Source organism: Dermacentor silvarum, chromosome 4 (genome assembly GCF_013339745.2).
Source record: "Dermacentor silvarum isolate Dsil-2018 chromosome 4, BIME_Dsil_1.4, whole genome shotgun sequence".
In the NCBI taxonomy this organism is placed as follows: domain Eukaryota; kingdom Metazoa; phylum Arthropoda; class Arachnida; order Ixodida; family Ixodidae; genus Dermacentor; species Dermacentor silvarum.
In genome coordinates this window covers 184,643,028-184,668,788 of record NC_051157.2, presented here as the reverse complement: position 1 = coordinate 184,668,788, position 25,761 = coordinate 184,643,028, and the positions used below count along the sequence as shown (strand labels likewise).

General features: G+C 43.3%; 1 protein-coding gene across 1 annotated transcript in view; it reads right to left on the bottom strand.

Annotated features, from left to right (window-relative positions):
• The window catches only part of LOC119450844 (transient receptor potential channel-like), a 144,531-nt gene that overhangs the window by 36,600 nt on the left and 82,170 nt on the right, over nt 1-25,761 (bottom strand). The window contains 10 exon segments of the mRNA XM_037714337.2: nt 80-269; nt 2,541-2,649; nt 6,127-6,195; nt 7,532-7,706; nt 8,695-8,913; nt 14,348-14,467; nt 14,469-14,504; nt 17,026-17,209; nt 18,549-18,630; nt 21,626-21,710. Coding sequence (XP_037570265.1) covers nt 80-269; nt 2,541-2,649; nt 6,127-6,195; nt 7,532-7,706; nt 8,695-8,913; nt 14,348-14,467; nt 14,469-14,504; nt 17,026-17,209; nt 18,549-18,630; nt 21,626-21,710 — 1,269 coding nt within the window.

The following is a 25,761-nucleotide window of genomic DNA, read 5'->3' as shown; positions in this document are numbered from 1 at the left end:
TCCAACCAGTGCAACCGTTACCAGAACAGAAGTTTCTGTCAGAGTGTGCAAAGCTTTGCGCTCGAACAGGTATACTCACCAGCTGGTGCGTGGTTCGGCAGAAGTGGCAGGTGAGCAGGCGCCAGAGGAACTGCAGAAGAGCGATGATGTAGCTGAACACGTTCAACGGGGGTGGCAGGCACAGCCGGTTCATGAAGTCCACAACCAGCTTGTACCGCTGGAACTTCCAGATGTCGTCCGACGCTGACTCGATCTTTTGCGCCGTGTGGCTGTGTATGTTGCATGACGAAGAGTTCTGAGCAATCGAGGGTTCTCTTCACTTGTTTAGTATGTTTCCTTGTTTTTATGGGTCGTAAAGAGCACCGAGGTTCTGAAATATTTTCCAATTATCATCTAAATTACAGTAAACAGTTACATGTAGGCTTGCTGGTTCTTGATCATGGACGTGAAACTGCGCTGAGTGGTTCTAACACGACACAAACCAAGCAACACAATCACACACACAGGATGATGCGGACCCCTACTTCATTCACCTATATAAAGATCTTGCTCCATATTGCAATAGATACAGTTTTACAGCATTGTTTCAATAGGCTACAGTGCTGGCATGCGAACATAACAGAAGGAATCAGGAGATACTAATTGATACTTTCAGCATGTTGTCAAGTGCATTTGGCACACCCATCAGCATTCCTTCTATATTGCTGAGCGATCAGGAAAATATGTTGCTAAGAGCAGGAAGCAGCACTGGTTGTAATGGAGCATCATTCTTCCTTTTCTTCATTTTGGTTTGTTACTAGCTTTTTATGTACATATGGCCTATGTGTTTTGCCTTCTGAATGTGGATAAAACAGTTCTTAGTTAATGCATCATCCTGTGTATGTGATTGTGTTTCTCAATACGTTCATATCTTGGATTCGCATATTCATATACATTCGACAGTCATATTGTCATATCATTCCACAACATAATTCTCACAAGCTGCCATGCTATGAAAAAAAGGGAAATGGGAACGGAAGGCAAAGCTGCCTGTATGTAAAGGTCAATGGCACATTATAAAGTCATGCTTACGATAAACTGTCCGAGGTTATACAAAGTGTTGTGCTAGCTTTTCAAAATTATCCACCATACATGCCAAGTCTTTTGTGGACTGACGCTCAGTTGCCATTCTTTTTTTTTTCTCAGCCGGCAGTTTCAGTGTAACTGCATAGAGGCTCTTTCAGGTGGCAATCGGAAATCCAATCCTCTAATTTTCATGTCAGAACTTAGGAACGATTTGCTCCCACAACCACAAATTATTGCACGTTTGCCAGCTAGACTACAATAATGACCAGTTATTGGCTCATTTTTGACAACTTCTCAACGTAAGCTGCCTTCATGAAAGACAATATTTTTTTCACAGAACGTATTTTCCAATAAGACAAGCCTCACACATGAATTAATTATACTGATTAAGCTTTCTGCTTGCTATGGGACAGGTACCAGAACAGTTACAACGCGAGCCTCTTTTTCGTGGTCAACAACATGAGGGCGCACCTGCATCTGGCCACCCTCTTCAGCAAGTTGATGTCACAAAAGATATTGCTGCGAGATAACTACTCCCCCTTGATCAACGACAAAAACTGAAGGGGCACCCAATGAGTTTTAATCTCCCTGCCACCTAGGGCTGCTCCTGTGGCTCTGTGTACATGGAGCTCTGCAGTTCAACTGGCTCAAGACCATCAGTGATGCTCGTTTGTCCACACTGAATGTCGGACAGGCAGCAGAGACCCGACACCTGTGCTGAACTCCTGCCACGATCAACACCTAAGAGCAGAAGGTGTCACATGAAGGCTGCAGTATCAGCTTCCATCCTTGGCAAGTTGTGTGCTCTTCCCCTTTCATTTCCTTCAACATTATCATGAATTTAGAGACATATACAAATTTAACCCACCTCACCAATTGTTAGAGAGTAAATGAAGTGAAAAAAAAATCATATTTTGTGTGATTCGTTTGGCTTCACATCAGCTTTCCATCTGTTGGGTATATGCAGTCATCACGTATTTAACTGTCAAACAAATTAGCTGCCTTAATTCATGGCTACTAACTTTGGACATTTTCAAAAGTGGCTACAGCAGCATGTCAGTGAAAACTGTGTCGCCAGTCGTTTGGTTCGAATCTGCGATGACAGCAAAACTCTCATTGTGCTATGAGAACTGATGCTAGGGATACACAAAGCCGGTGTACCACTTGGGTCCACAATGGCCATATGTACTACATCGGACAAAATGGGTCCCGCATAAGACAGGCATTGGCTTCAATCTTAGCGCTACTCAGGAAACAAAGTGTGCAAGAAACAGTGAGTGCATGCGCACTGCTCAACCAGAGAAATAACTTCAGAACGGCGCAACAAGGAAGACGACAGACGAAAGAACACACGAACACAAGCGCGAACACAAGCGTGTTCTTTCGTCTGTCGTCTTCCTTGTTGCGCCGTTCTGAAGCCATGCATCCGTACCAACTCGCCCAATTGTCAATGCTACTCAGAGAAATAACCCCACCTGAAGAGAGCGTAGAGAAGTGTCAGCAAGACCAACTTGAGAAGAACGAGGAACTGTATGACGAAGAGGTAAGGCCACAGCCCCGGGTTGGCGCAGGTGTAGTCAGTGTCTGCAAGAATGTTGTGGAGCTCTAACATATTGCTTAAACGCTAATGTGAAATGTTCCCTCGAGCTGCTTTCTTATGCAACCATTCATCAGACAATCGCCACACCAAAGTGTACTGCAGCTTACACATGCACTGCAAGGAAGTTAAAGAAACCCAGACAGCAGTGATTCATACTCCCTTAACTCCACTGCTGCAAACCACAATGAAACTAGCGTGAATATGAAGACTACTGTGTGAGCAATGCCACTCGTCCCTACTTGTAGGCCACTCATCTCCCAAGCTGTAAAGAACTATGTCCTCAAAATAAACTTCCTACTTGATTACTAGGTGATAACAATTGCTTCTCTTTGTTATGTTTTTTTTTATATTCTGCAAATTCACTGTCTCCTGCTTAGCACTTTCAAAAAAAAAGAAAAAAAGAATCATCCACCCCAGGGTCCTTCCCGGCTAGCTCAAAACAAGCTTGCCGAAAGACTTTGCCCACTGCAAATGTTTTTCGCCCAGCCTTCCCCGTCGCCAAGTGGCTTGAGTCTGTTGTCACGAGCTTCAGCACTTGAACACAGGTGATGCATGTTGCAAATGGATAAAAAACATGTTCATCGAGACATCTTCAGTACCCACTTCATTCAGCTAACTACCGGGTAGTAAAAGCCCAAAGCCAGAAACGGACAATGCAAGGAAACTGAGAAGTCTCATCATGAGCTACCAATTGGTAGCATCAATGACATGTTAATGCATAACCACACTTTTCACCACAGTTGTCACCACAGCTATGCGTGCCCTCAGCACAGACTACTGTTGCCTCGGACACCAGCTCCGATTGCCAGAATGAGTCCAGTTCTGGTCCGTTCGATGGCCTCTCGTCTTCTCTGCACCTCATATCAGCCTATCATTAAACTTGTTAATCATGGCAGCCAGTGCACATCCAAAGCATTGCAAAGGGATGAAATGGTGTGATTATGCAACCGTGATGGTGATCATTGTTTACTTGGTAATTTCTGGCCAGTCATTTATTCTGCCGTCTGTTCGTGCATGATTTTTCTTCTATTCTGTTTTCCCCCGGACAACTACTAATGCCATTGTAGATATAGTAAAGAAATCAGGAGCACTGCTTCTCTTCACTACATATTCACTATATGAAGGTATACTATATAACAAGACTCAATTAAGGGTACTCGCGTATATACTCGCGTAATGAATGCACTTTTTTTCCCCAAAAATCCAAAGCAAAGTGGAGAGGTGCATTTATTATGTGGGGTAAATTTTATGGGAACTTTACGAAACAGCAAAAACTGAAAAGTAAGACAGTAATGATTTGAAAAATGACTTAGTTGTTATCTTTGCAGTAAAAATGCACGTATACAATTTGCAAACCATAACAACGTTGTTATCGCACTTCACTCTGCGTCAGAACCACCAGACCTGTCGTCCTGGTAGCTGGCCACTTCATCCCCATCGTGGATCCACAACAGCTCGTCCTTGCAGCCGCTTCCGGCCATCCGCCATTATTGCAAGCATCACGTTGAAGCACTGCTTTTCAGCACCTGTTGTTTTGACAACCACGCTGCGTGCGTCTAGTTCCTCGACCGTCCTGCTCATTGGCACGTCAAAGTTTATCGGTGTCTGATCGGCATTTCTGTTTTGTGAGCAGATAACCTCTCTGTCCCACAGCAGGCGTATAACTCAACTAGGGGCCCATCGCACACAGCAAAACTAAAGACAGGCAGAGCAACAGACACTCGAATTCGACACTATGCACCACTAGGCTGACTATGTCGACCAAGTGCCAGCTGCCCTTTCTTCACTTGGACTCTCCCGTGCGTCGCGCCTGGCAACGCATTGTGCACGTGCTCTCTGCTATTACGTCAGAGTAAATTCCGTAAACTGTGTAACATAACTGTTGCAGGGAGACAGTTAAGTTTTTTTTTTTTTTTTCGAGGCGCCCTTGCGCCGGTACTGGTGGCAAGGTTATGGTGAGAACAGGCTGAGCATTATCATGGTCGCTCTTTCCGTCAGGCCCCAAGCTACCATGATAACACGGGGCCTGTTCTTACTGCATGCTTACCACCAGTATTCTCTCATCATGGCTTTGCTGTCAGCTTCTCGGTCATCAAACCCACCGACCCTGCCAGAGTGCCACCACGGCATGTTTGCCGCTAGCGTGAATGTGTAGCCTACAGAAGTTAGCTGCAGAATTTTGTTTACGTGAGGCATTTCTCTTATCATTATAAGTATGTATAAGTATTTTTCTTTTCCTTATAAGATCATTATAAGTATTTCCAACACGGAAATTTAGATTAAGTGCGCTTGCCTTAAACACATGTGCAAGAGTAAAGAATTGTAGTCTCTCCTGAAAACTACAGCACGGCTGTTTGATCATGGGGCTGCACAGTAGCAAAGTGTGGGGTGCGTTTATTAAGTGAGGAAAAAATAAAATCCAATTTCTCTCCACCAATCTGGGGGTGCATTAACTATGCGAGTGCATTCATTACGCGAGCAAATACGGTAAATACCTGATGTGAGTAATGAGGTGACCAAAAAAAGAAAATGTATCATCGTGAACTTTTACAGAGTAACTGAAAGTTGGAGAAGGGTTTATACTGTGGGTTGCCCTGTGTGTCTCGTATCAACTACAGAATGAACTTATTCAGAATGCCTGCAATATAACTTTGCCGTTCCCACAGTGTACACTTTTAGAACAAAAATTCATGATCATAGCTGCTCTAACCCTTTCCAGTCTCGTGCAATTACCCAATGTGTGGTCATTCTACTCAGGAGCCATTTCGCGCGTTTAGACGCCACACAGAAAAAGGCAAGCAGGTTAATGAACAGATGCTAGGCAATTTATTTCTGAAAATTTAATTATTCCCGAGGTTCCCAACAGTACTTGAGCCCTGTGTGGTAGTGCTCAGAGAACTCTCCTGGGTGGAGGCCAGATTTGCAAGGCGGGTTGGGTTTGTAGGGTCCTCATTGTCACTGTCTTCTAAAGTGCTCTCAACCAAGGACATCTACCGACCATCTGACAAAGTATATTCATCCACGGCACTAAACTGATCGTCGTGACTCACTGAACTTATGCGAATTTCATCCATAAAATGCGTGCACAATTTGTGGCACTTCATGCCACAAATCGCACTAAAATCCATTTTAGCATGAAGGAAGGATAATAATAAATTGCTGCCATCACCTGGAGACATTGCGAAGTGCACTTATTACTTGAAAAGGGTCCCGAAAGCTGGTGCTACCAACCCAAATAACCAGCGAACAGGAGCACAAGGGCATGTCGGGGGCTACCTGACATGTGAACGGGAACGAATATTTTCGCGTGTCAGATGCGTCCTAACACATACGGCCACAAGGGGCTCAAGACATTCTTTTCATAACACGTACACATGTATGCCTAAACGTTACTGCCTTAACTATTGAAGAAAAACACAGTAAGAAAGATCAGGCAGTGCACCATGGCTGTATTTACTCACAGTCGCTGATTTGGCACTCCTCTGCTGAGCGATTGGCAGCAGCTCTCAGCCGAAAGCAACGTGGATCCCCTGGAAACAATAAACCAAAAGTACACTCACTTATCCAAAAAAGGGCTAAACATTCGAAAGGTCGCACAGTATCTGAGTCAGACGGATCAGTATGCCTGCAGTGCTGTTGGTAAAAAAGAGTACCAATATTGCTGTTGCTTCTTTTCCTTTACGTAACAACTCTGAAGGTCTCGTATTAGTGACGTCAAATCTAGAGAATGCTTGAATAATTATGCAAGAATGCAACTTAAAATACAAAGGCACAATGATATCATGGCAGCACCAAGAAATGTGTGGTTTAAATTGCTAATATATGTGCGGGATTCGCATATCACACCTTCGTTAGCGATTTAAACTTGGTGAAGGCTACAAATGGTTCTTTATTTTACTGAAGCAGATGAACGGCAAGTTTCACGGGACTTTTCCAAGTTGCAAACGACATCCAGCACTTGCAATTACCCGACCTCCAGTAGTAAACATGCAGGAAGACAGCACACATGATGCCACACCCACTTTTTGAACATGCGGGAGATTACCAGGTTGACAGTTATAGCGGAGCCATGGCAGCATTAAAAAAGGAGAGGCAAACTAATCTTACGGTCTAGTATTTCCCCTAAAGTCTCATTCACAGTAGGCCGACACGACACCGATTTCGGTCTGCCGACTGTTGGTGAGAGCGTTTTCCTTCCTTTAAACCATTGGCCACAGCATTTTCCGTTCTGTAAACTGCTGTGGCCAACAGTCGGCAGACCAAAATCGGTATCCTGTCGGCCTAGTGCGAATGAGCCTTAAGCCGTTCTGTACGTACTTATTACTATGTTATGTACTTTGGCTGATTTGTATTGATCTTGTAAAATGTGGCAGTAGTTTTTTTGTGCTTCACTACTTATATTCCTTGGCGTTCACATTTTTCGATTTTGTAAGTGATGATCTGTTGCCTTTCTTGGTGCTCAAAGTTTTCATGCATTTATAAATGTTTAACTACATTTAGCTACTGCCGTCGCACTGCCAGTGACTCTGTAAGGATGCAAGAGCCCTGTCAAGCCATTGATCGACAAGCTATTTTCCCTACTCCCTGCATTTTTCGTGTGTAAAATTAAGAAATTATATTGAAGTGAATTGAACTGCATTCATATGACAGAATGTAGTGAAATTCTCAAGAATCTCATCAAAGGTAAGCAGTTGTGTCATTGCTTTATGCAGAGAATGCCTTGGAGAGTTTCTGTCAAGCTGCACAGCCCATGCATACCTATTTTATAACATTCTGCTTATACCACAAAGAAACATGCGTGCAAAAATCTGGATAACACCGTAGCAAACATTTTGCCGATGCCATCAGCTGCAAGTGTCCACTTACCTTCGAGGTCAGAGATGGGCGTGAGAAAGAGGGAGAACCATGCGCGGTGAAAGGTTCTCCTGAGCAGCTCCAGGTTGAACGGGTAGTCCGGGTACAGCAGCGCATGTGCCACAATGCCGCCACTGATGATCACCAGCAGTGCCATGCGCATGAAGTTCACAAAGTCCTCGGCCACCTGCACGAAAACGGGCCCCGACCGGATTCTGAGCGGCACAAAGAGTGCTCACAAAATGCGCGTGAATAAAAGATTAGACCATTCGGTGCATAGAACATCAACGGCAAAACATGAAATAAGTAAGTTTATTATCATATCACACTGCACATCACAGTCTTCACCTGTCTGCTTAAGCGCTGGTATGCAGACAGGGCAGTCTATACATATACAGGGTGTCCCAACTATCATGCAGCAAGATTTTAAAATATGCAAATGCCACGTAGCTGGACAGAACCAAGGTAATGCTGTTTGCCATCGCTTGGAGATACTCGGAGTATTTTTTGCATTCAGCTTAATTAAATAATTAGCTGTAATTAATTAATCAGCTTCTCAAATATTATAATTAGATGAAAAGTGTCACTGAGAAAATTGTAGAGCAACCTGAGAAACTACCAATACAGCTTTCTGGTGCTCAATACGTGCTACATAAAAGTGTTTTTCCGAGCATGAAAGAAGCTTGCGAATACATGCAAAATTGCCGTGCGACTGGGCACTCGAGGTACTTTGCGTGTATTTGCGGTATTCTGCGTGTATGCTGCTAATAAGAAAATTAGACAATTGCCAGTTCTGCGGCTTTGCCAAGAATACATTTATAGTATTCATGCTGTATTCATGTAGTATTCATGATAGTATTGATGGTGTATATGCTAAGCATTTATAGGCAATTTAGCCCAAGTGAAATTTGGTTGCAGTTGGCCTTTAAACGTGGACGGGACAGGTGAGAAGGACAAGTGACAAATTGTCCTTGTCACCTGTCTCAGCCACATCTAACCTTTGTGCTGTACACTTACAATTATAAATCACCAACTTGCCCAATCAGTCACCCTGCTAATTCACCTAGGACCTTACTGCTTTGCACAGTAAAACATTCCCATACGCACGTCCTTTCTGAACACAGGCAATGTCTGCATGGTAGAGCCAATAGGAAGTGAGGAGTGTATATACGCACCATGAGGCGCACTTTGTAGAGCAGCGGGCCAAGGGTGGGCGATATGGGCAGGTAGATGACTATCTGCCGGTAGTAGAATCCAAGCAGTGCGGCGCACAGCACCACCTTGACGCTGTACGGGCTGAAGATGGGAGTCGGGCCGAGCACTCTGGCCACAACGTACACAGCTACAAAGGCCGCAATGAGCAGCACCTCTGTGCAGCGGAGGAACATGGGTACGTCTTGGTATCTCTGCGCAGACAGGGAAAGGGTAGGAGTCAAAATACATTTTTGAAGCAAAGCCTTCCTTTCTTCTTCCCCTGATTTCACAGCTGCTGTCTTGCACAATGGGCCTGTCCCAGAGACAGTGCAAACCACGGCGGCCCGGGACAACCACGGGCATTATACACCGAGAGTAGGCACGAGCTCGAACACAAACAAAATGTGGCCAAAGCATGCAGTAAGTGCAGATGGAGGCTTTGAAAAAGTGATGAGCAGAGCAGGAACTGTGTTCGGCACATGCAAAGCTTGGTTTAGAATGGGAGCGCATGTTGGTTTGGCTCATAAGCATGAACAGCGCCAATACGCGTAATGTTACAGAGAATAGCTTGGAACATATGTGCACAGCTGCTCATAAAAATGGGGCCAGGCGGGATCGATGCAGACAGCAGCACAATGAGACCGTGTTGTTTACAGTTGCAAACAAGAGACACTTCACGCAAGACGAGTTTGGTTTGGCACGTTGTGCATGCGGTATATAGACTAGACTTTGGGCATGTCTGCAGTATTGGAGCACCACAAGTTTACGTTGAGCAAGGTGTTTCTTGGTGAAAATGTGTCCAACTTCATCATGTCATCCATACTTCCAAATAGTCACCAAACTAGAACAGCGTTGCTCACAAACACCAAGAAATGCTATACCTATAACTGACTTTCGCAGAACCCAGGATCAGCGTCTTTTTTTACCACAGAAGCAGTTTATGGCTAAGCCTCCTATAGATTCCTGGTATCAAAATGTCATGAAAATATGTCATAATCACAAGTGGTGGCACCAAGCCTGCTTGCTTCGGGCCAAATGGGTAGCTATACCTGACCCATTTGCCTCCGTCACGAGAACTGAATTTTGTTGTAGACATTTGCCACACTTTATCTCCATTCTGCAGCAAAGTTCAAGTGTTACCTCAACAGTCTTCCCGAGACTGGTTCTTGATATCGGGGCATGAAACAAGTGGTTTTCCATGTCGCAGGCTTGGATTGGCGTGCCTTCAAGTAGCATGTACTCTTTTTCGTTTGTGGTACCTCGTGCCATGAAACTATTGAAAAACTCATTGATGTACACAAATGCACGGACAAATCAAAATGCTTAATTCCGTAGATGCAATGGGAAAGAATTAACGAGCATGCAGAGACACATGTCCCTTGTTCCACAAGCCTTCAAAATGGATAGAATGCATCACTACAAGCACTACAGCCACTTATGATGTACAGGCTACCCAAAACCATTATTGAGTGGAACCAGCTGCCTGTTACAATCGCAACTGAAATAAACACATCGAAATTTCAAGAACTTCTAAAACATGAATGTGATACGTAGCTTTTCTTCTAGTTCTGTTCCGTTTACCGCAATGTTTGATGTTTCTTTTTTTTGTGTGTGTGTGTGTTCTGTTTATTATGTTGCGTTTTCTCATTATGGTTCATTGATTGTTGCTGTGCTGCCACATTTTATTCTTGTTGCCTATTCCTTCTCTAGATCGCCATACAATTTTTGTCACCCCCTATGTAATACCCTCATTGTGAGGGCCTTTAGGGGTTTCTTGAAATAAATGTGTTATTACATCCTCATTTATTACACGCAATTGCATCTGTTACAGAAATGTGCCAACTAGCCCAAACCTCAGTACTATTGAAAAAACATGTAAAGACAAACACATGGAATGCATAAACAATTCTGATCCTTTAATTTTTTCATTTCCTCCAGGGAGCTCGCATCTCGAGGCAATTTAAATGCTCACTGACATTTACACAATACGAAGACATATGAAAGTGATTCCATAAATCTTCAACTCCTGAACGCACCCTTGTCGATTGGCTCGAATCACGTGGAAGCTAGAGGAACTTTAATGAGTTTCAGTTTTCACATATGATTTATAAGCTGCACAGCGGCACCTGGCTTAGAAGCATTTCATGACAACCCTACAGAAACCCATAGTGAGAAGATGCTGCATCAAAGGCAAAAAAACTCTACAGACCGAGTTAGACTGCCAGAGGAAGCATTAGGTGGAGGGGCTTTGAAACAAGCAAGAAATGCTGTGACCACAGCATTCATACAGGCTGAAGCCACAGCCAGCCACGTGCAACCTCTTTGTGATTATGTTCACCATTTCTGTAGCACTCACTAGCCTCAGCTTCTGTAGTTGCATAGTTTGGTACAGAAATCGAATAGCCCTAATTTTTTAAAGAAATGCACCAATAGCTTTAAGGCTTAGAGGCGAGTGAAGAAGTCAGGGGCCTTGGTTGTTCATATCTTCATGCCAGTAATCCCATTGGAGGCGGTGGCCCAGTCCACCTCAGTCACGGGCGAATTCAGCGAGCTTAGCCTACAGAAGGTAGCAGTAGTGCACCCAGGATCTCTGCCAGGGGGGATTGAATTTTTGTGGTGGGGGGGGGGGGGGGGGGAGCAAGCACTTTGCATAATATGCAATTTCCTTGGTTTAGCCAGAGGAATCCAACAGCGAATAAAATGCCAAATAATTATAATAATACAATAACACCAAGGATGATGACGATGTTTATTACGTCTGCACCTTACTCAAAGTAATTTAGGAGTGAATGAATAAATACAAGACAGTGATAGTGTTTTTCTGAATCACGAAAGGGCTGGACACGGGAATGGGGGGGCGGGCATAACTCAGCCTCAGGGGGGGGGGGGTTACAACACTCTACCCCCCCCCCCCCTTCGGTGCTCCACTGGAAGGTAGACGTTTTTCTGTTAGCTGCAGTGTGGTCGAAACTAACTTTTTCATAAGGCTGGCTGGATTTCTCAAGGCATTCTCTATACCTTCGATGATGTGCTTACAAACTTTGTACATTTTGTAGCAGCTTGTTGCCAGAATGTTGTGCATATTCCTTGATCAGGCTCATTGGCAAAGACAATTAAGATACTTTTTCTATGATTATATAATTCTGTTTGAGGTTGGCCTCCTCACAATTACTTCTGTTCCTCCTGGTATTTCCTCAATCATTTCCAGGAAACAGATATGACAGTCATATTCATTCTTCTCTCTTGTTCTGCGAAGCCCAGCTTGGCACTCATCGTCAATGTTGGATGAGCGACACACTTTTGACGTGCATGTTGTCCTCTGAAGGGTGTGATAAAAAAACCGTGTTGATGTAACGCGGTCCATAGGGAATATTCAAAATGAATAATGCTGTGGAATTACTGGCCACATTCATTATCATCATTTCTACAGCATAGTTGCAAAGTGCCTTTATGTCGAGGTGTTCAGTGATCGCCATTGTTGGGCCATTCAGTCCTCTAAACTGTTGCCCTCCTTGTGCACTTGATCAACTGATCTGCCACAAATCCACGAAGTCAGAGAATAACTTCTTTGCATCCTCAGACATCCATCTGAACAGCATTCTCATGTTTACATGTGCTCATGTGTGCTAGCACTTTTTCGATGCCTTCAAAAATAGTAAAAAATGATGGATTTCACTATTTGTGCAACGAAGAGTTTTCCTCTTTTTTTTTAGGGAATGCAGTGCTGAGAAAGGAAACAAAGAACGGCAGATCCCACGCCCCGTGGGAATCGATGTCATGTGAAGCAGTGTGCGGGGGGAGCCTACCAAGTTAACGAAACGACCATGAGAGCACCAAGATGTAGGCGGCTCTTTCATGACCTACCTGACACGCATGTCATGACATTCATGTCATGAGTCCTCAGGAGTCCCTTTAGCTATGCCTAAGAGACCCTAAGGCGAAAGCCTTAGTCCATGCTCATGACTACGACTTCGACCACCAACCTTAAACCTTTTCCTTCACTTAGTACCACATCCGAACACATTCCATTGGTTTTTGTGTGTTCGTCTTTTTTCGCTGAGTCATGCTCATTTTGGCTGAGCCATGGTCATAACTATGACTTCTACCACGATCCTTTAGTGTTTCCTTCACTTAGTGTCCACGTCCGAACCCATTCCAGTGGTTTTCGAGTGTTAATCTTTTTTTCGCCGAGTCATTGACGTTTTTGCTGAGTCATGCTCATGACTATGACTTCTACCACCACCCTTTAGTGTTTCCTAAACTTAGTACCCATGTCCGAACCCATTTCAGAGGTTTTTGAGTGTTCTTTTTTCGCTGAGTCATTCTCATTTTTGCTGAGTCATGGTCATGACTATGACTTCTACCATTATGTTTTAGTGTTTCCTTCACTTAGTACCCACGTCAGAACTCAGTTCAGTGGCTTTGGAGTGTTAATCTTTTTTTTTGCGGCGTCATAGTCATTTTTGCTGTGTCATGCCCATTATTATAATTTTTACCATCATCCTTTAGTGTTTCCTTCACTTAGTGCCAACGTCCAAACCCATTCCAGTGGTTTTTGAGTGTTAATCTTTTATTTTTTTGCCGAGTCATTGACATTTTTGCTGAGTCATGCTCATGACTATGACTTCTACCACCACCCTTTAGTGTTTCCTTCACTTAGTACCCAGGTCTGAACCCATTTCAGTGGTTTTTGAGTGTTCTTTTTTCGCTGGGTCATTGTCATGACCTATATGACACGCATGTCAGACATTTATGTCATGACCTATCACTTATGTTCGTCATACACTCCTGTCATACTATGCCAATTTTGGTACCTACCATGTTAACGAAACGACCATGAGGGCACCAAGATGTACACTGGCTGTTTCATGACCTACATGACAAGCATGTCATGACATTCATGTCACGACATATCATTTATGATCTTCATATACTCTTGTAATAGTATGCCAATTTTGGTACATACCAAGTTAACGAAACGACCTTGATAAGCACAAAGACATAGGCGGACGGACGGACGGACGGACGGACGGACGGACGGACGGACGACAGACAGACAGACAGACAGACAGACAGACAGACAGACAGACAGATAGATAGATACTGTCAAAGTAGCGAATGTTCGCCAAGAAATGCTTTGCATTTAAAAACTGAGATGGAGCGGCCACATTTTTGCCTACAAGAAGAATGAGAGAGCCAGGGGACATGCCTATGACAGACTAATGTCAACCTGGAAGTTTACGTTGTGACGATACATTCTAATTGTGTGTGAACTCAAAAGAGTGTTCGTTCCTCAGTGCCATTTGGATTAATGTTCCTATAAATGCATTGATAAATGCAACGCGCCTGAGAGAATGAGGCACACAGCTGCAATGCTGCATAAGGTTGAGAGCGTACATCAAAAATGGCATTTCATGCCAAAATACAAATCACACCTGCTGGCCTACACGGGAACATATTGGAACACTAAAAGATATGTACAGCTTCAGTAAATTGTTTAGGCTGCATAAGGCCCGCACTTACCCTTCTGACAGTGTGTGTGCATGTTCTTTTTTTCGAAAAGCGCGCCACTCAAGCTTCTCGTGGTATTAGAAACACATGGAGGTAAACTGGACTGAAGGTCAGGGAAATCATGTTCTGCATACCTTGTGCAGCACAGTATGTCCTCCTGGCCGACTCAAGCGCGATGAGGGCAGTCCAGGCACACACAGCCATGTCCACGTACCGATTGCCACATGAAGGCAATAGCACAGCCTACGCTGAACAGTGCCAGGTACACGATGTAGAAGATCTGTATGACATCAGAGAGGCCATGAAAGCAGTGTTGACTGCTAGGCTGGGTGGGTCATCTATGGGCAACTTGTCAAATGACTCATACATAGCCACCGTACATTATGACTAAAGAAGTGTTGAGCCTTGGCTTAACCAATGATGCACTGGCAGAAAATACTGCTTGGAAAGGTGAAATATTAAAGGATAGAAACACGACACATGTACATGCCTGCCTTTCTCTCATCCTGTCACAAAAGTGTCTGCAGTTAACTGCTAGACTCTACAGTCCTATAGAAAAATCTTGCCAGACGTTTTCTTATACAGTCGAAGTCCATTAATTAGACCTTGGTGCGACCACTAAAACTGGTCTAATTATCCAGCGATTCAAATTAAACAAGATGCAGAAAAAATGCCAGTAACCATACCACTGATTTCTATGCGTCAAAAGGAGAAAACTAACGCAGTAATGACTTTAAATCTCCTAAATGAAGTAATCTAATGCGCAACCGATTTTTAGCTAGAACTGTTGCACAATGGTGGCCAGTTTTCTAAAGACAGCTTTGCCACACAATTTTTAAAGTCAGTTCTGCCGCAACACACCCAGATTATGCGGTAAAGCATACGACCGTTGCGAACGCCGTTTTGGTTTCATGTCTGACTGCACCACGCTGGCAATTTTTTGCCCAATTTTTAAGGCGCAAGCCTTAAATCTCCATGTTTCAAGGCGCGGCCGCTGGATAAAAAATTGGCTGCATATCTGCTTGCTTTGCTGTGAATGACGTCCGCTCTTGATACGTAGCACCCTTCTTCTCCCCCTTCCCACCTCTCACACTTTTCCACTACCCTCTCACTCCTCCCATGGTGGATGCAATGGAGATATTGCTGAATTCAATTCAAATGTCCCGCGTTCGCCCTGCTCTCGTGCCATCTGTTGGGACTTTCTATTACTGTTGGCTTAAAGCCGGCTACAGAGCCGCAGCTTCAGTCGGCTTGTTTTTAACGCGTAGCGTCTCTTCAACACCATTTCTAACTCGTAGATTTTTCATTTACTAACGTAAAAACCAGTCTAATGTGTATTCTTAATTAAATGAACACCGCAGATCACGGTTATGTACATATATTTTGCCTCAAATAGGCCTGAGGTTTTCTTTGCGCTGTATAATGGTAATGTGTATGACTCCGTGCCACCAGTGCAAGTAGCTTGGTTGATTTTGGCCGTGCGATTGAATCGGTTTTGGCCGAGCGGTTGAATCAAGTGACAGACAAAGTTTTTCACGTTTAGGCAGCCCAAGAAAGACTATCGTCTTTAAAAAAAGCTACAGCAGACGGCAGCCATCGCCTTCTTATGATTGGCCGGAGATGCTTACTCTAAACCCCAGACTAACATAAGTCGTCTTCTTCCACAGCTGGCTCCGACACCGCTCATCATAAGATAAAGGGGAAGCAGAATGCAGCAATAATGCAACATAGACGACTTTGGGGCTACAGTAAACATGAGGCAGTGCATGGAATCTGGAAAGGAGTAATGAGGCCAGCGCTAACGTTTGCAAATGCAATTCTGTGCTAGCATTACCATACTGCCCCTCGCGCTTAACACCGAAGGGTGCTGAGTGCGAGGGAAATGTCTTTTTTTCTTTCTCTCTGGGGTTTTACGTGCCAAAACCAGTTCTGATTATGAGGCACGGGTTCTTTAACGTGCACTACAACGCAAGCACACGGCGTTTTTGCATTTCGCCTCCATCGAAATGCAGCCACCGCGGCCAGGAAGGGAAATGTCAGCAGCAGCGCCCATAGAACATTCTGGAAACTGTGGCAGCACGCTCGCAGCGCGCTCGTGCGCCTTGTATACGTTGCCACGTGGGCTCAGAGCTTCATTCCACATCGCGATGGGTCCAACTAGGCTTTCGCCTTCACATTCCTAGAAAGTTCTATGCATCCCCCGTAATCTTAAAAAAACTAGGACGCGTGTTACAACCAGGTAAATACTGTAATCAGACATTGTGAGCTACAGTTATTCCTTGAAAATCTTCCTTTGGCGGGCCGAAAAAAGGCGAAGGATTGCATCTGAAAGAGGCCAACTTTCCTACACCATCAGTGCCAAAAGCTTTTGCTCTTGAATATTAACCACAAATATTTTGTCCCAAGCACCTCAACACCTTCTGGATTGCATCTTGGCTAGGATGCTAGGAACAGCATGATAGGCACAAATTTTGCGAAGGTTTTGCAGCTTCAATGCGTGCTGGCCCTTTAACTATGATGTATGAAAGCAGCGGCCCACATATGCACTACAAAGAAACAACAATGGCACACAGTGCGATGTCTGCCATCTTTTTTCAAGCTTTGTGTGGAGCAGTGCTTCAATATCCCACACATCAAACTAGCCCACCAGTCTTTCTTAATCAGTACTAGTTAAATTATCTTATTTAACAATGCCTAAAATATTCGCAATTGCTCAATGCCCACGAAGACGGTGCACTGTCCCTCTCAAACTGCAACACTCAAAAGTGAATCAAAAGTGAAGAGCATTGTCCGTGCTCTACCTGAAATGTCCAGAACTTAGTGATGGGTGCACTCCACATTTGATAGACCATGTTCCAGAGCGGTGGAGGAGACGGCACGAACAGCTCCCGCTCACGCAATAGTGTCGTCACCACCTCGGGCTGGAAGGACACCTTCATTTCCGACGTCAGCCCTGGCATTGAATCTTGCTGCTGCTGAGGCAGCCTGCACGAAAAACCGTTGGCTCTGAGCAAGACCAAAAAGTAGCTTGGATGCATCACCACTGGCCGCACAATAACATCTGAATGGGCTGTGCTAGACAATAAAAACAAGCTATGCGTCCATATGTCCTATGGCACCACCAGCACTTAACAAACAGCCCCTCACCTTTAGAGAGAAGTTTGGCCATAGCACATTAAAGACAACAGTATGGAGCACAGTGGTATAGAAAATAATATGCAGGGCATATGGCTGTAATTTTGACTCCATAGTTACAGCATAAATGGTAGGGTTCACATAGGTACTACAGATGCTTTGCTGCAAGCAGTTGCACAACTGCGCTTCATTTGCACAAGGGGTTCATATGTTACAACACCGCCCTACCCTCTCGGGCACACATCGAGCGAGCTTTCAATGTGGTTGCTGGTGTCTTAGCAAGAAAATGAGGGAAGACAACCGATAAAAGTTTTGTAAAGAAATTGTTAGTGAACGTAAACATGTGAAGGGCTGCAGGGAATGCACTTAAAGAGCCAGGCCAGCTAGTTCTGTACTTACTGTATTCGTGCAATGTTATTAAAGGCTGGGCGGAACGTAACGACATGATCTATTACAGATTAGCAATTGCTCAATTACTTTTGCAGGGTAGTAACTGTAATCAATTACAGTTTTACTTACTACTTGTATTTGCAATCGGTTACATTTTTTTTCCTCTGATGTGTACAAGTCTGATTTTCACAAGCTCTGCAGTATAAAAGCGAGGAACAATGCACTCTTTGTATTTTTGCACTATGTATCACCATTTACCCCATATTTTCGTTTTGCGTGTTTGTTTGATCACTTGATAAAACTGCATTTTTCACTTAATGTCTTAATTAATTAACATTTCAATTAATGTCTAAACATTATTATTCTTTAATCACATGATAGAAGGAGATGTTGGCACACAAACAGGAAAGACCCCAGCCACTCCTTGGATCTTGAACAGGTGGTAAAGTTACATGTATAGCTTATTGTATTATTTAGAATAGTACTGATGATTCTGGCATGTGTACACATACAACAATGTATCATGCCAACGAGATGAGGCAAAAGGAAACAGACAAAGCATGTTTCCTGACTAGGCCTTCATTCCGGTTAACATAGGTTTTTACGAGGAAGACAAAATAACAGATATAATGTGCATTTTTGTTTCTTTGTGTGTTTTAAGTAAACTTTTTTCACGAGTGAAGTGTAGTTTCAAAAAAGCACTAGTATCGTGCCATCAGTCATCATTTCTGCTGAGTTTAGAACACTACCAAATTTCCTAAATGCCCATGATTCGGACAATGCACAAGCACAGGCTCACATGTCGATGGCTCGAGTCCCGTCCTGCAACAGGACATCCTCATCGCCTTCCCGGTCATCTTTTTCTTCTTCGACGTCGGGCTCTGCAGGTTCCAGATAGAAAAAGAAAAAAAGCGGCAAAGTCTCAGATGTCACATTTTTGTGCCATGCGGCATTTTTGCTACTTTAGCTCACTTGCACAAATCGAGCACGGTGTTCTGTCAAAGCACGCACAGGCAACACTTCCCACCTATTATTTGTAACTTTCAAGATAAATGTAGTCATGGTGTCTGGGAGAACACATGCCGTTTTAGCTGACTGGCCCAGCTGCCCCGGAAGTTGTAATCGAAGCATTGCAACAAGATAACAATCAGACGTGGTTCGGCCACTATCATTTGTATTTTAGAAAACTTTCTAGGCTCTTGCAAAATATAAATTCATGCCTCGTTATTAATGCCCTGGGCTTATGATGGTAGATGCGTGAGTGTAAGCCAGATGCATGGGTTAATTATAAAAACTACCTGAAATCATACTGTTCTGCCCTTTGTGAAGCCAAAGACAAGTATTTTTCAGAAGACCTTCCCGCACTACTAAAAAATAATCCTAGTAAATTCTGGAAAACGATAGGTCAACGTAGCCTGGGAAACGATATCTCGATACATAATGCTCACAACACCCCATATTCGGATGCTGACATCCCCATTGCTTTAAACACGTTTTTTACATCTGTTTTTACCAAAGAAGATAATTCTAGCATCCCTTACGTCAATGATCTTGATTACCACTACATGGCACCTGTCGACATTGCACTTAATGGCATTGTGCACCTGATCAATAACCTTAAAGTGTCTTCGTCCTCCGGTGTCGACGAAATAAATTCAAAAATACTAAAAAATACCACTTCCGTTTCCAGCGTCATCTTACTTCACATCTACAAACAGTCCTTATCAACAAGCGAACTGCCCACTGATTAGAAAATAGGAAAGGTAGTACCCGTTTTCAAAAGTGGTAATAAACATTCGCACGAAAATTATCGCCCCATCTCACTAACATGCATTTGCTGCAAGATGCTCGAACACATTATCGCATCGCATATCTACGATCACCTAGAATCAAACCATTTCTTCTTCTCAAATCAGCATGGATTTCGAAAAGGCTTCTCCTGTGAGTCACAGTTATTTGAATTCACTACTGACCTTCATTACAACATGAACGATAACTTACAAATAGATTGCATCTTCCTAGACTTTTCTAAAGCATTCGATCGCGTAGCACATTGCCGACTAATATCAAAACTTTCTGCACTTAAATTAGATTCGCTAACCTTGTCATGGGTCCGTAACTTTCTTTCTAACCGCCGGCAGTTCACCGTTGTCAATAATTACCTCTCTCCTCCTTCCGATGTTACATCCGGGGTGCCGCAAGGAAGCGTCCTTGGTCCTCTACTATTCTTAATCTACATTAATGACCTGCCAAATAACATATCATCCTGTATACGTATATTTGCTGACGACTGCATTGTTTACCGTTCCATAAAAAGTGCTGATGATCACCAATCCCTCCAAAGTGACCTGGATCGCATTAACAACTGGTGTAAAACATGGCTGATGACTCTTAACATTTCAAAATGTAAAATTATCTCATTTACCCGTAAATCAGTTCGTTCGCTCTTTCATTACAACATCAATAACAACACATTGGCTAGAACCACATGGTATAAATATCTAGGCGTTCACCTCACAGAAAATCTTTCCTGGGTCGACCATATAAATACCATTTCTGCAAATGCTTCTAGATCATTGGGGTATCTTCGTCGCAACCTACAATCCACTACTCCTCACGTACGTAAACAGGCCTACCAAACATTTGTCCGACCCCAGTTAGAGTACGCATCATCCATTTGGTCACCTCACCAAAAATATTTAACACAGAAGTTAGAAGCTATTCAGAACAGGGCTTGTCGTTTTATCACGCGGAATTATAACAACTTGTCCAGTGTAACGCAGCTAAAGCTCGAACTTTCACTCCATCCATTAACATTACGTCATGACATTGCGCTTTTGTCTCTCTTTCATAAATATGTCACTGGCACTCGATAACCGCTAGCACAATTACAACGTTCCTCTCACTTATCGCACCGATTACACAATGACTTCAGCTACACCCGTGTTTACGGCACCACTAATGCTTTTAACTACTCGTCACTCCCGCGTGCCATACGACTGTGGAATGATCTTCCAAACAGTATCGCCCTTCAGCGTAATCACGATAAATTTCGCGAGCTTCTCATCAACCATTTCACTGATAATGCTTAGCTGGTCCATTTGCTCCCATGTTTCATGCATCCCCCCCCTCCTTTTTTTTTTTTTCAAAGTGATGCTGTTGCATTAGGTTCTGTTTGTTATCCCAGCTAGTACCAGTAAACTGAGTAGTCTTTCACTGCGCTTCATACGATCTGTCCAACACGCTGTTGAGTTTCTTTTGTGTTTCAAGCTTGCCTATTCATGTGACATACATATCACTAGTTTTTTACTTGGACATTTTTTTGCTGTTGTTGTTCATTTTGTTCTGCTTGTTCTTACTGGCTTTGATGTTAACCCAATTTGTTCTTACTTTGTTCTTACTTTGTATCGCCCCCCCTTACACAATGCCTCTGCGAGGCCTGTAAGGTACTTGTAAATAAATAAATAAATATATAAAGAACTTTACATCCAGTCACCTGAGCGACATAGACGGATGTTACGCAACTTCCAGTGAAAAAAATAATGTCGCTGTTAAGTGGTGATAGATTTGTTGCCCCACAAGAGGTTCTCTGCAGTGCCTTTCCATGTGACATCAACCTGCACCTACATGGAATACAGCATCTGAGAAATTCAGTAACTGAAGCCAGCAATTCTAACCGATTCCTTCCATATTAAAATTTGCAAGGTGCTAAAATCCAGACAAAGCAATGCAGTAACGAGCAGGCAGCATAAGTAAAGGCCACTTATTAATGCAAATTCATGTTTAATTTTCCCAGTTGTGTTCTTCCAAGAAATAACCCGCTCAATCCAAATAACTGCACTTTACAAAAAGGATGAGGACATGGCAAGAGCCTACCTTCCTTGTACTCCATTTCATGAGGATCTGACTTGAAGCGGACCCATACGTACATTGGGAAAACTAGAAAAGCGCATAATATGATCTGCAAAAAAGAAAAAAGGGACGAGTAAGGGTATCTTCACAATATATTATCCGGGGTGTCTATACTATATTGACGTTTTCAATTTCCCCAATTTTTCCAGGTTTTCCCTGATTGTTATCATGAAAATTCCATCTCAATCGATGATGACACTGCCGGTTCATTTGCAAGGACAAAAAATGGTGGTCTAGTTTGCCAAGTTACTGCTGCCACATAATTTTCAACAACTAAAAGTAAGCTGCAAATCAGGTGAGATGCACTATCAGATTTGACTGAATCACGTGTGTGTTCATGCTCACAAAACCAGCAACAGGACACCATTATTTGAGATTGTGTAGGTTCAGTGGAAAAATTCTGGCTTCCTTCTGGCATACCATGAGCTTTGCCATAGCCACTGCAAGTACCAATTTTCCCGACTCAAACCAACCAAAATGAAAATTCACAGTTCTTCCCCCGAATTTGCACTTTTTTTCAAACTTTTTCTTTTATGTGTTGCCTTTTGGCCTTCATCAAATGTGCGCAGTGATGACTTCATCGCAACACTCCTTGCTGTGTTAATTGAGTTTATATATTAGCTGTTTTCTTACTTTTCTTGTTATCTAATTTTTGTTTCTGAAATAACTGTATAATGCCCATTTGTATGCCTGCCTCATGTGATGCTCTCCAGGCCAATAAAAATCAATAAATCAAATTAAATAAATTTAATGTTGTTACAAGTTCACAAAAAATTCCAGGTTTTCCCTGATAGCAGACAACCTAGACTATCACATTTTTACTGGGTAAAGGTGCAAAACAGCACATCAGGTATACTGTCACATGCCCTATGTTTATTACCAGCGCAATAGCGGCAGCTGAGGGATTTTAGTTGCAACATGTTTATGCCTTAATGGTACCCAGAATGTGTCGCGAGATTGAGGTGGAAATTAAAAGGCCATGATTTATAGTAATAGAATTGAAGACGTTGTTCATGGTTTAAATATGGATCATAGTTTAAATAGCGAAAAACGATATGGTGTGACACTCTACTATGAAGCACTGGTATTAGCATTGCAGGCCCACCACATGAATGCAGATTATACTATGCATGTATGGCTCTTTAATTGCGCCATATGTAGCGTCTAAAATCAAATTTTCATATTTTAGAGGTATTTGTGCATGGCAGTGCCCATGACGATGTTTCGTGCGTTATTTCATGTGGATGTAAGTTCTAATCACACATGCAAGCTAAAATTCTTCGCTCCAGCTCGTTCAGCTTTTCAAGAGATAACATACTTCTGAAATCAAAAGTGCATGAACGCCTACGGCAACACGCTGAACTGCACATCATGTGTAAAAGCGTCATTTCCCTTGAGAAAGCTTCCCATGCCTTGAATTGTATATGACCAAAGCAGTTGGACAGGAAACCACGAAAGCATGTAGCTAGTTGCAGAAATAATTTAACCATTCAGGAAGCATGAACTGCATGAACATCAGATTGATAAACAAACTCCTAATTTTCTTATACCTTGGGTCGCACCTGTCATCTGCTTCCCTCCATTTCCGGCATGCATTCACTATCATGCTCATCTACAGCTGAACCTCATTATACGGAAGTCGCACCTGACACGAAAGTAGCTTCGCTATATCCGATATTCGTTATAAGCATTTATTCACTGCACACTGATAATGGTGAGAACGTTTTTACATTTCCTTCGTTATATCCAATAATTCGTTATATCCGTGTTCGTTATATTGAGGTTTGACTGTATCACTGTTTCCAGCATAGGACTGCATACACACAAGCGCGCTACAAGTAAAAAAACATTTGCAGAAAAAATTTGCAACTTTTTTCTGAGTTACCACTGCAGGATTGAACACTCTGATAGGTAACATTTCCCCCGTGTAAAAAAATAAATAGGCATCATAAAAACTCCGGCCGAACTTGGCCATCCCATGATGACTGTCAACATTATAGCAATTAGCATTCAAGCAATGTAGCGACACATCGCATTGCTGTAGACACCTTTACTTACTATCTCTAGTGGTCATTCTGAGACTTTCGTCACTTCGGGTTCATTATCAATTGCACATATGAGGAGCTCTATGTTCTAGTTCAACAACTCAAAAGGTCCTCGTAAGTGGCATGTCTCAACTGCAAGGGAGGCAGTGTAACCAGGTTTATATAGAGTTGTGACAGATGTAATATTTCAGTGGAAACCCGCTAGGTGGAGAAAACTAATTAAATGGAAAAATGAGGCATCCACCCAAGTGTATTAATTGCTAGATTTTTCCATTTAGAGTTGTCGTCGACGTCATAGTGGGGGCAACATGCAGCTGTTTGTATTGGGTGACCTTGTGCACCTTCGAACACCACGAAGAAAGCTTCACTAAAGGCGGCCTCCCAACCGCAGCCAGTTTTGACCCATTGTGGAATTGGAGTTCAGCATATCTTACTTCAAATGCTTATGGCTCAATTGCATAGGCTTTTTTTTCAGGCGTAATACTTTAATTTTCGTTGCCAGCTAGAAGAGCACACACTCTTACGTCTATTTTTGCAAACTTTTCATGACACACTTACTCGTACTTCAAACATTAAATTTTGGACGATGGCTGCTCTATATATACGCTATCGGAAGCTAGGCCTCTTACAAGGTCCCCCACTTCGTAACAGCTGGCCTTAAGGCAAACCACAAGCCAGTTGTCCTTGAAGGCCCACTAGCGTTCAGCACCTCAAGTGCTTAATTTTGACTGAGAGCTAGTAGGCTGACCTTTAGTCAAAAGTTATCTTAGTTAAACATCATCTGCATTTTCTTTCTTTCCATAAAGTATAAAATTTAGCTACATATGGTTGAATACTAATACTTTTTCACACATTCGTGGGCGACCCTGCACAGTCAAACCCACTTATAACGATACCGGTTTTAACAATATATCAGTTATAACAATGAGAAGCTGCTGCACCATCAACTTTTATATGTTTTCTATGGTGAAATAACCCGCTTACTACAATGACCCCATGCCGCATTATCGGTTATAACGATGAAGTCTGGCTACTGGGTGTCCGTGCCGAAAGGGAATGGAATGCGAGCTCCTTGAAAAGAAAAAAATTGGTGTGGTTTAGCTTTGGTTAACCCTGGTTGATAGAGAAAGCTTCACTGCCCTGGCTAGGCCCATTGTCAAGCTGTGGCCGAGGTGTGGTTTCGCAATGATATACACACATGTTTGGAATGAATACAGTGTTTATTCATAATTTTTTATGCCTATGAAGACACTGCGGTGATCAGTAACGTAGTGAGACTTGGTTGCAACTCGCAGCCGGGTCCAACTCTACTCGGGGAACGGCGGCAATGTCTCCTTTCAGGGCTTCGTAACGACCTAAATATAGTCCGACATAGCTACGTGAACGCGCGCACACGTTATGTCACGTTGGCGAGAACAACAGCGGCTATAGTTCGACCGATGGTTCCACGTATTGGCACCGCAAGCGGAAACGTAACCGGACGCGCGGACAACGCGCTCCGACGCTCCCGGCGTCTGATGATGCTCGCCCGCACGCACGCACGCGCGCGCGCGCACGCACACACACATCGATAACGTCGGACTATAAACGCGCCTTAATGCTCTCGTGTGGTTTGGCCTCTAGCTCTCGAGGTGAAAACTGTTGAGTCACTAGACAGTTTTAGTTTAGCGTGGTTACCGGAATAGCAGGCGTACCGGAATAGCGGGATCGAAATGCGCATGCGCAGAACGCTAAACGACCCATACCGTTTGCCGTGTGCACGCTATTTCTCAGAGTTAACGTTACCGTGTTAGCGTGTTTGCGTAGTTCACGTAAAACATGGCGGCGATCCCGGTCACCCGCTTCGAACTGAATTTGGCGTTGTTTTTGTAGAATTCACTTCGTTGTAGCAAATGACTGCACAAACGGCTTTTGCTTAGTCTCATGCCGCTTCAACGAGAGAGTGTTATGGCTAATCTTGAGGAATTTTCGAGATCGCTTCTCGTTTCGAACGCGCCTAAGCCTAACGAGCGAAATTTTCTCCGAGATGCGAGCGCCACCTGTCGGTAAGTCGGG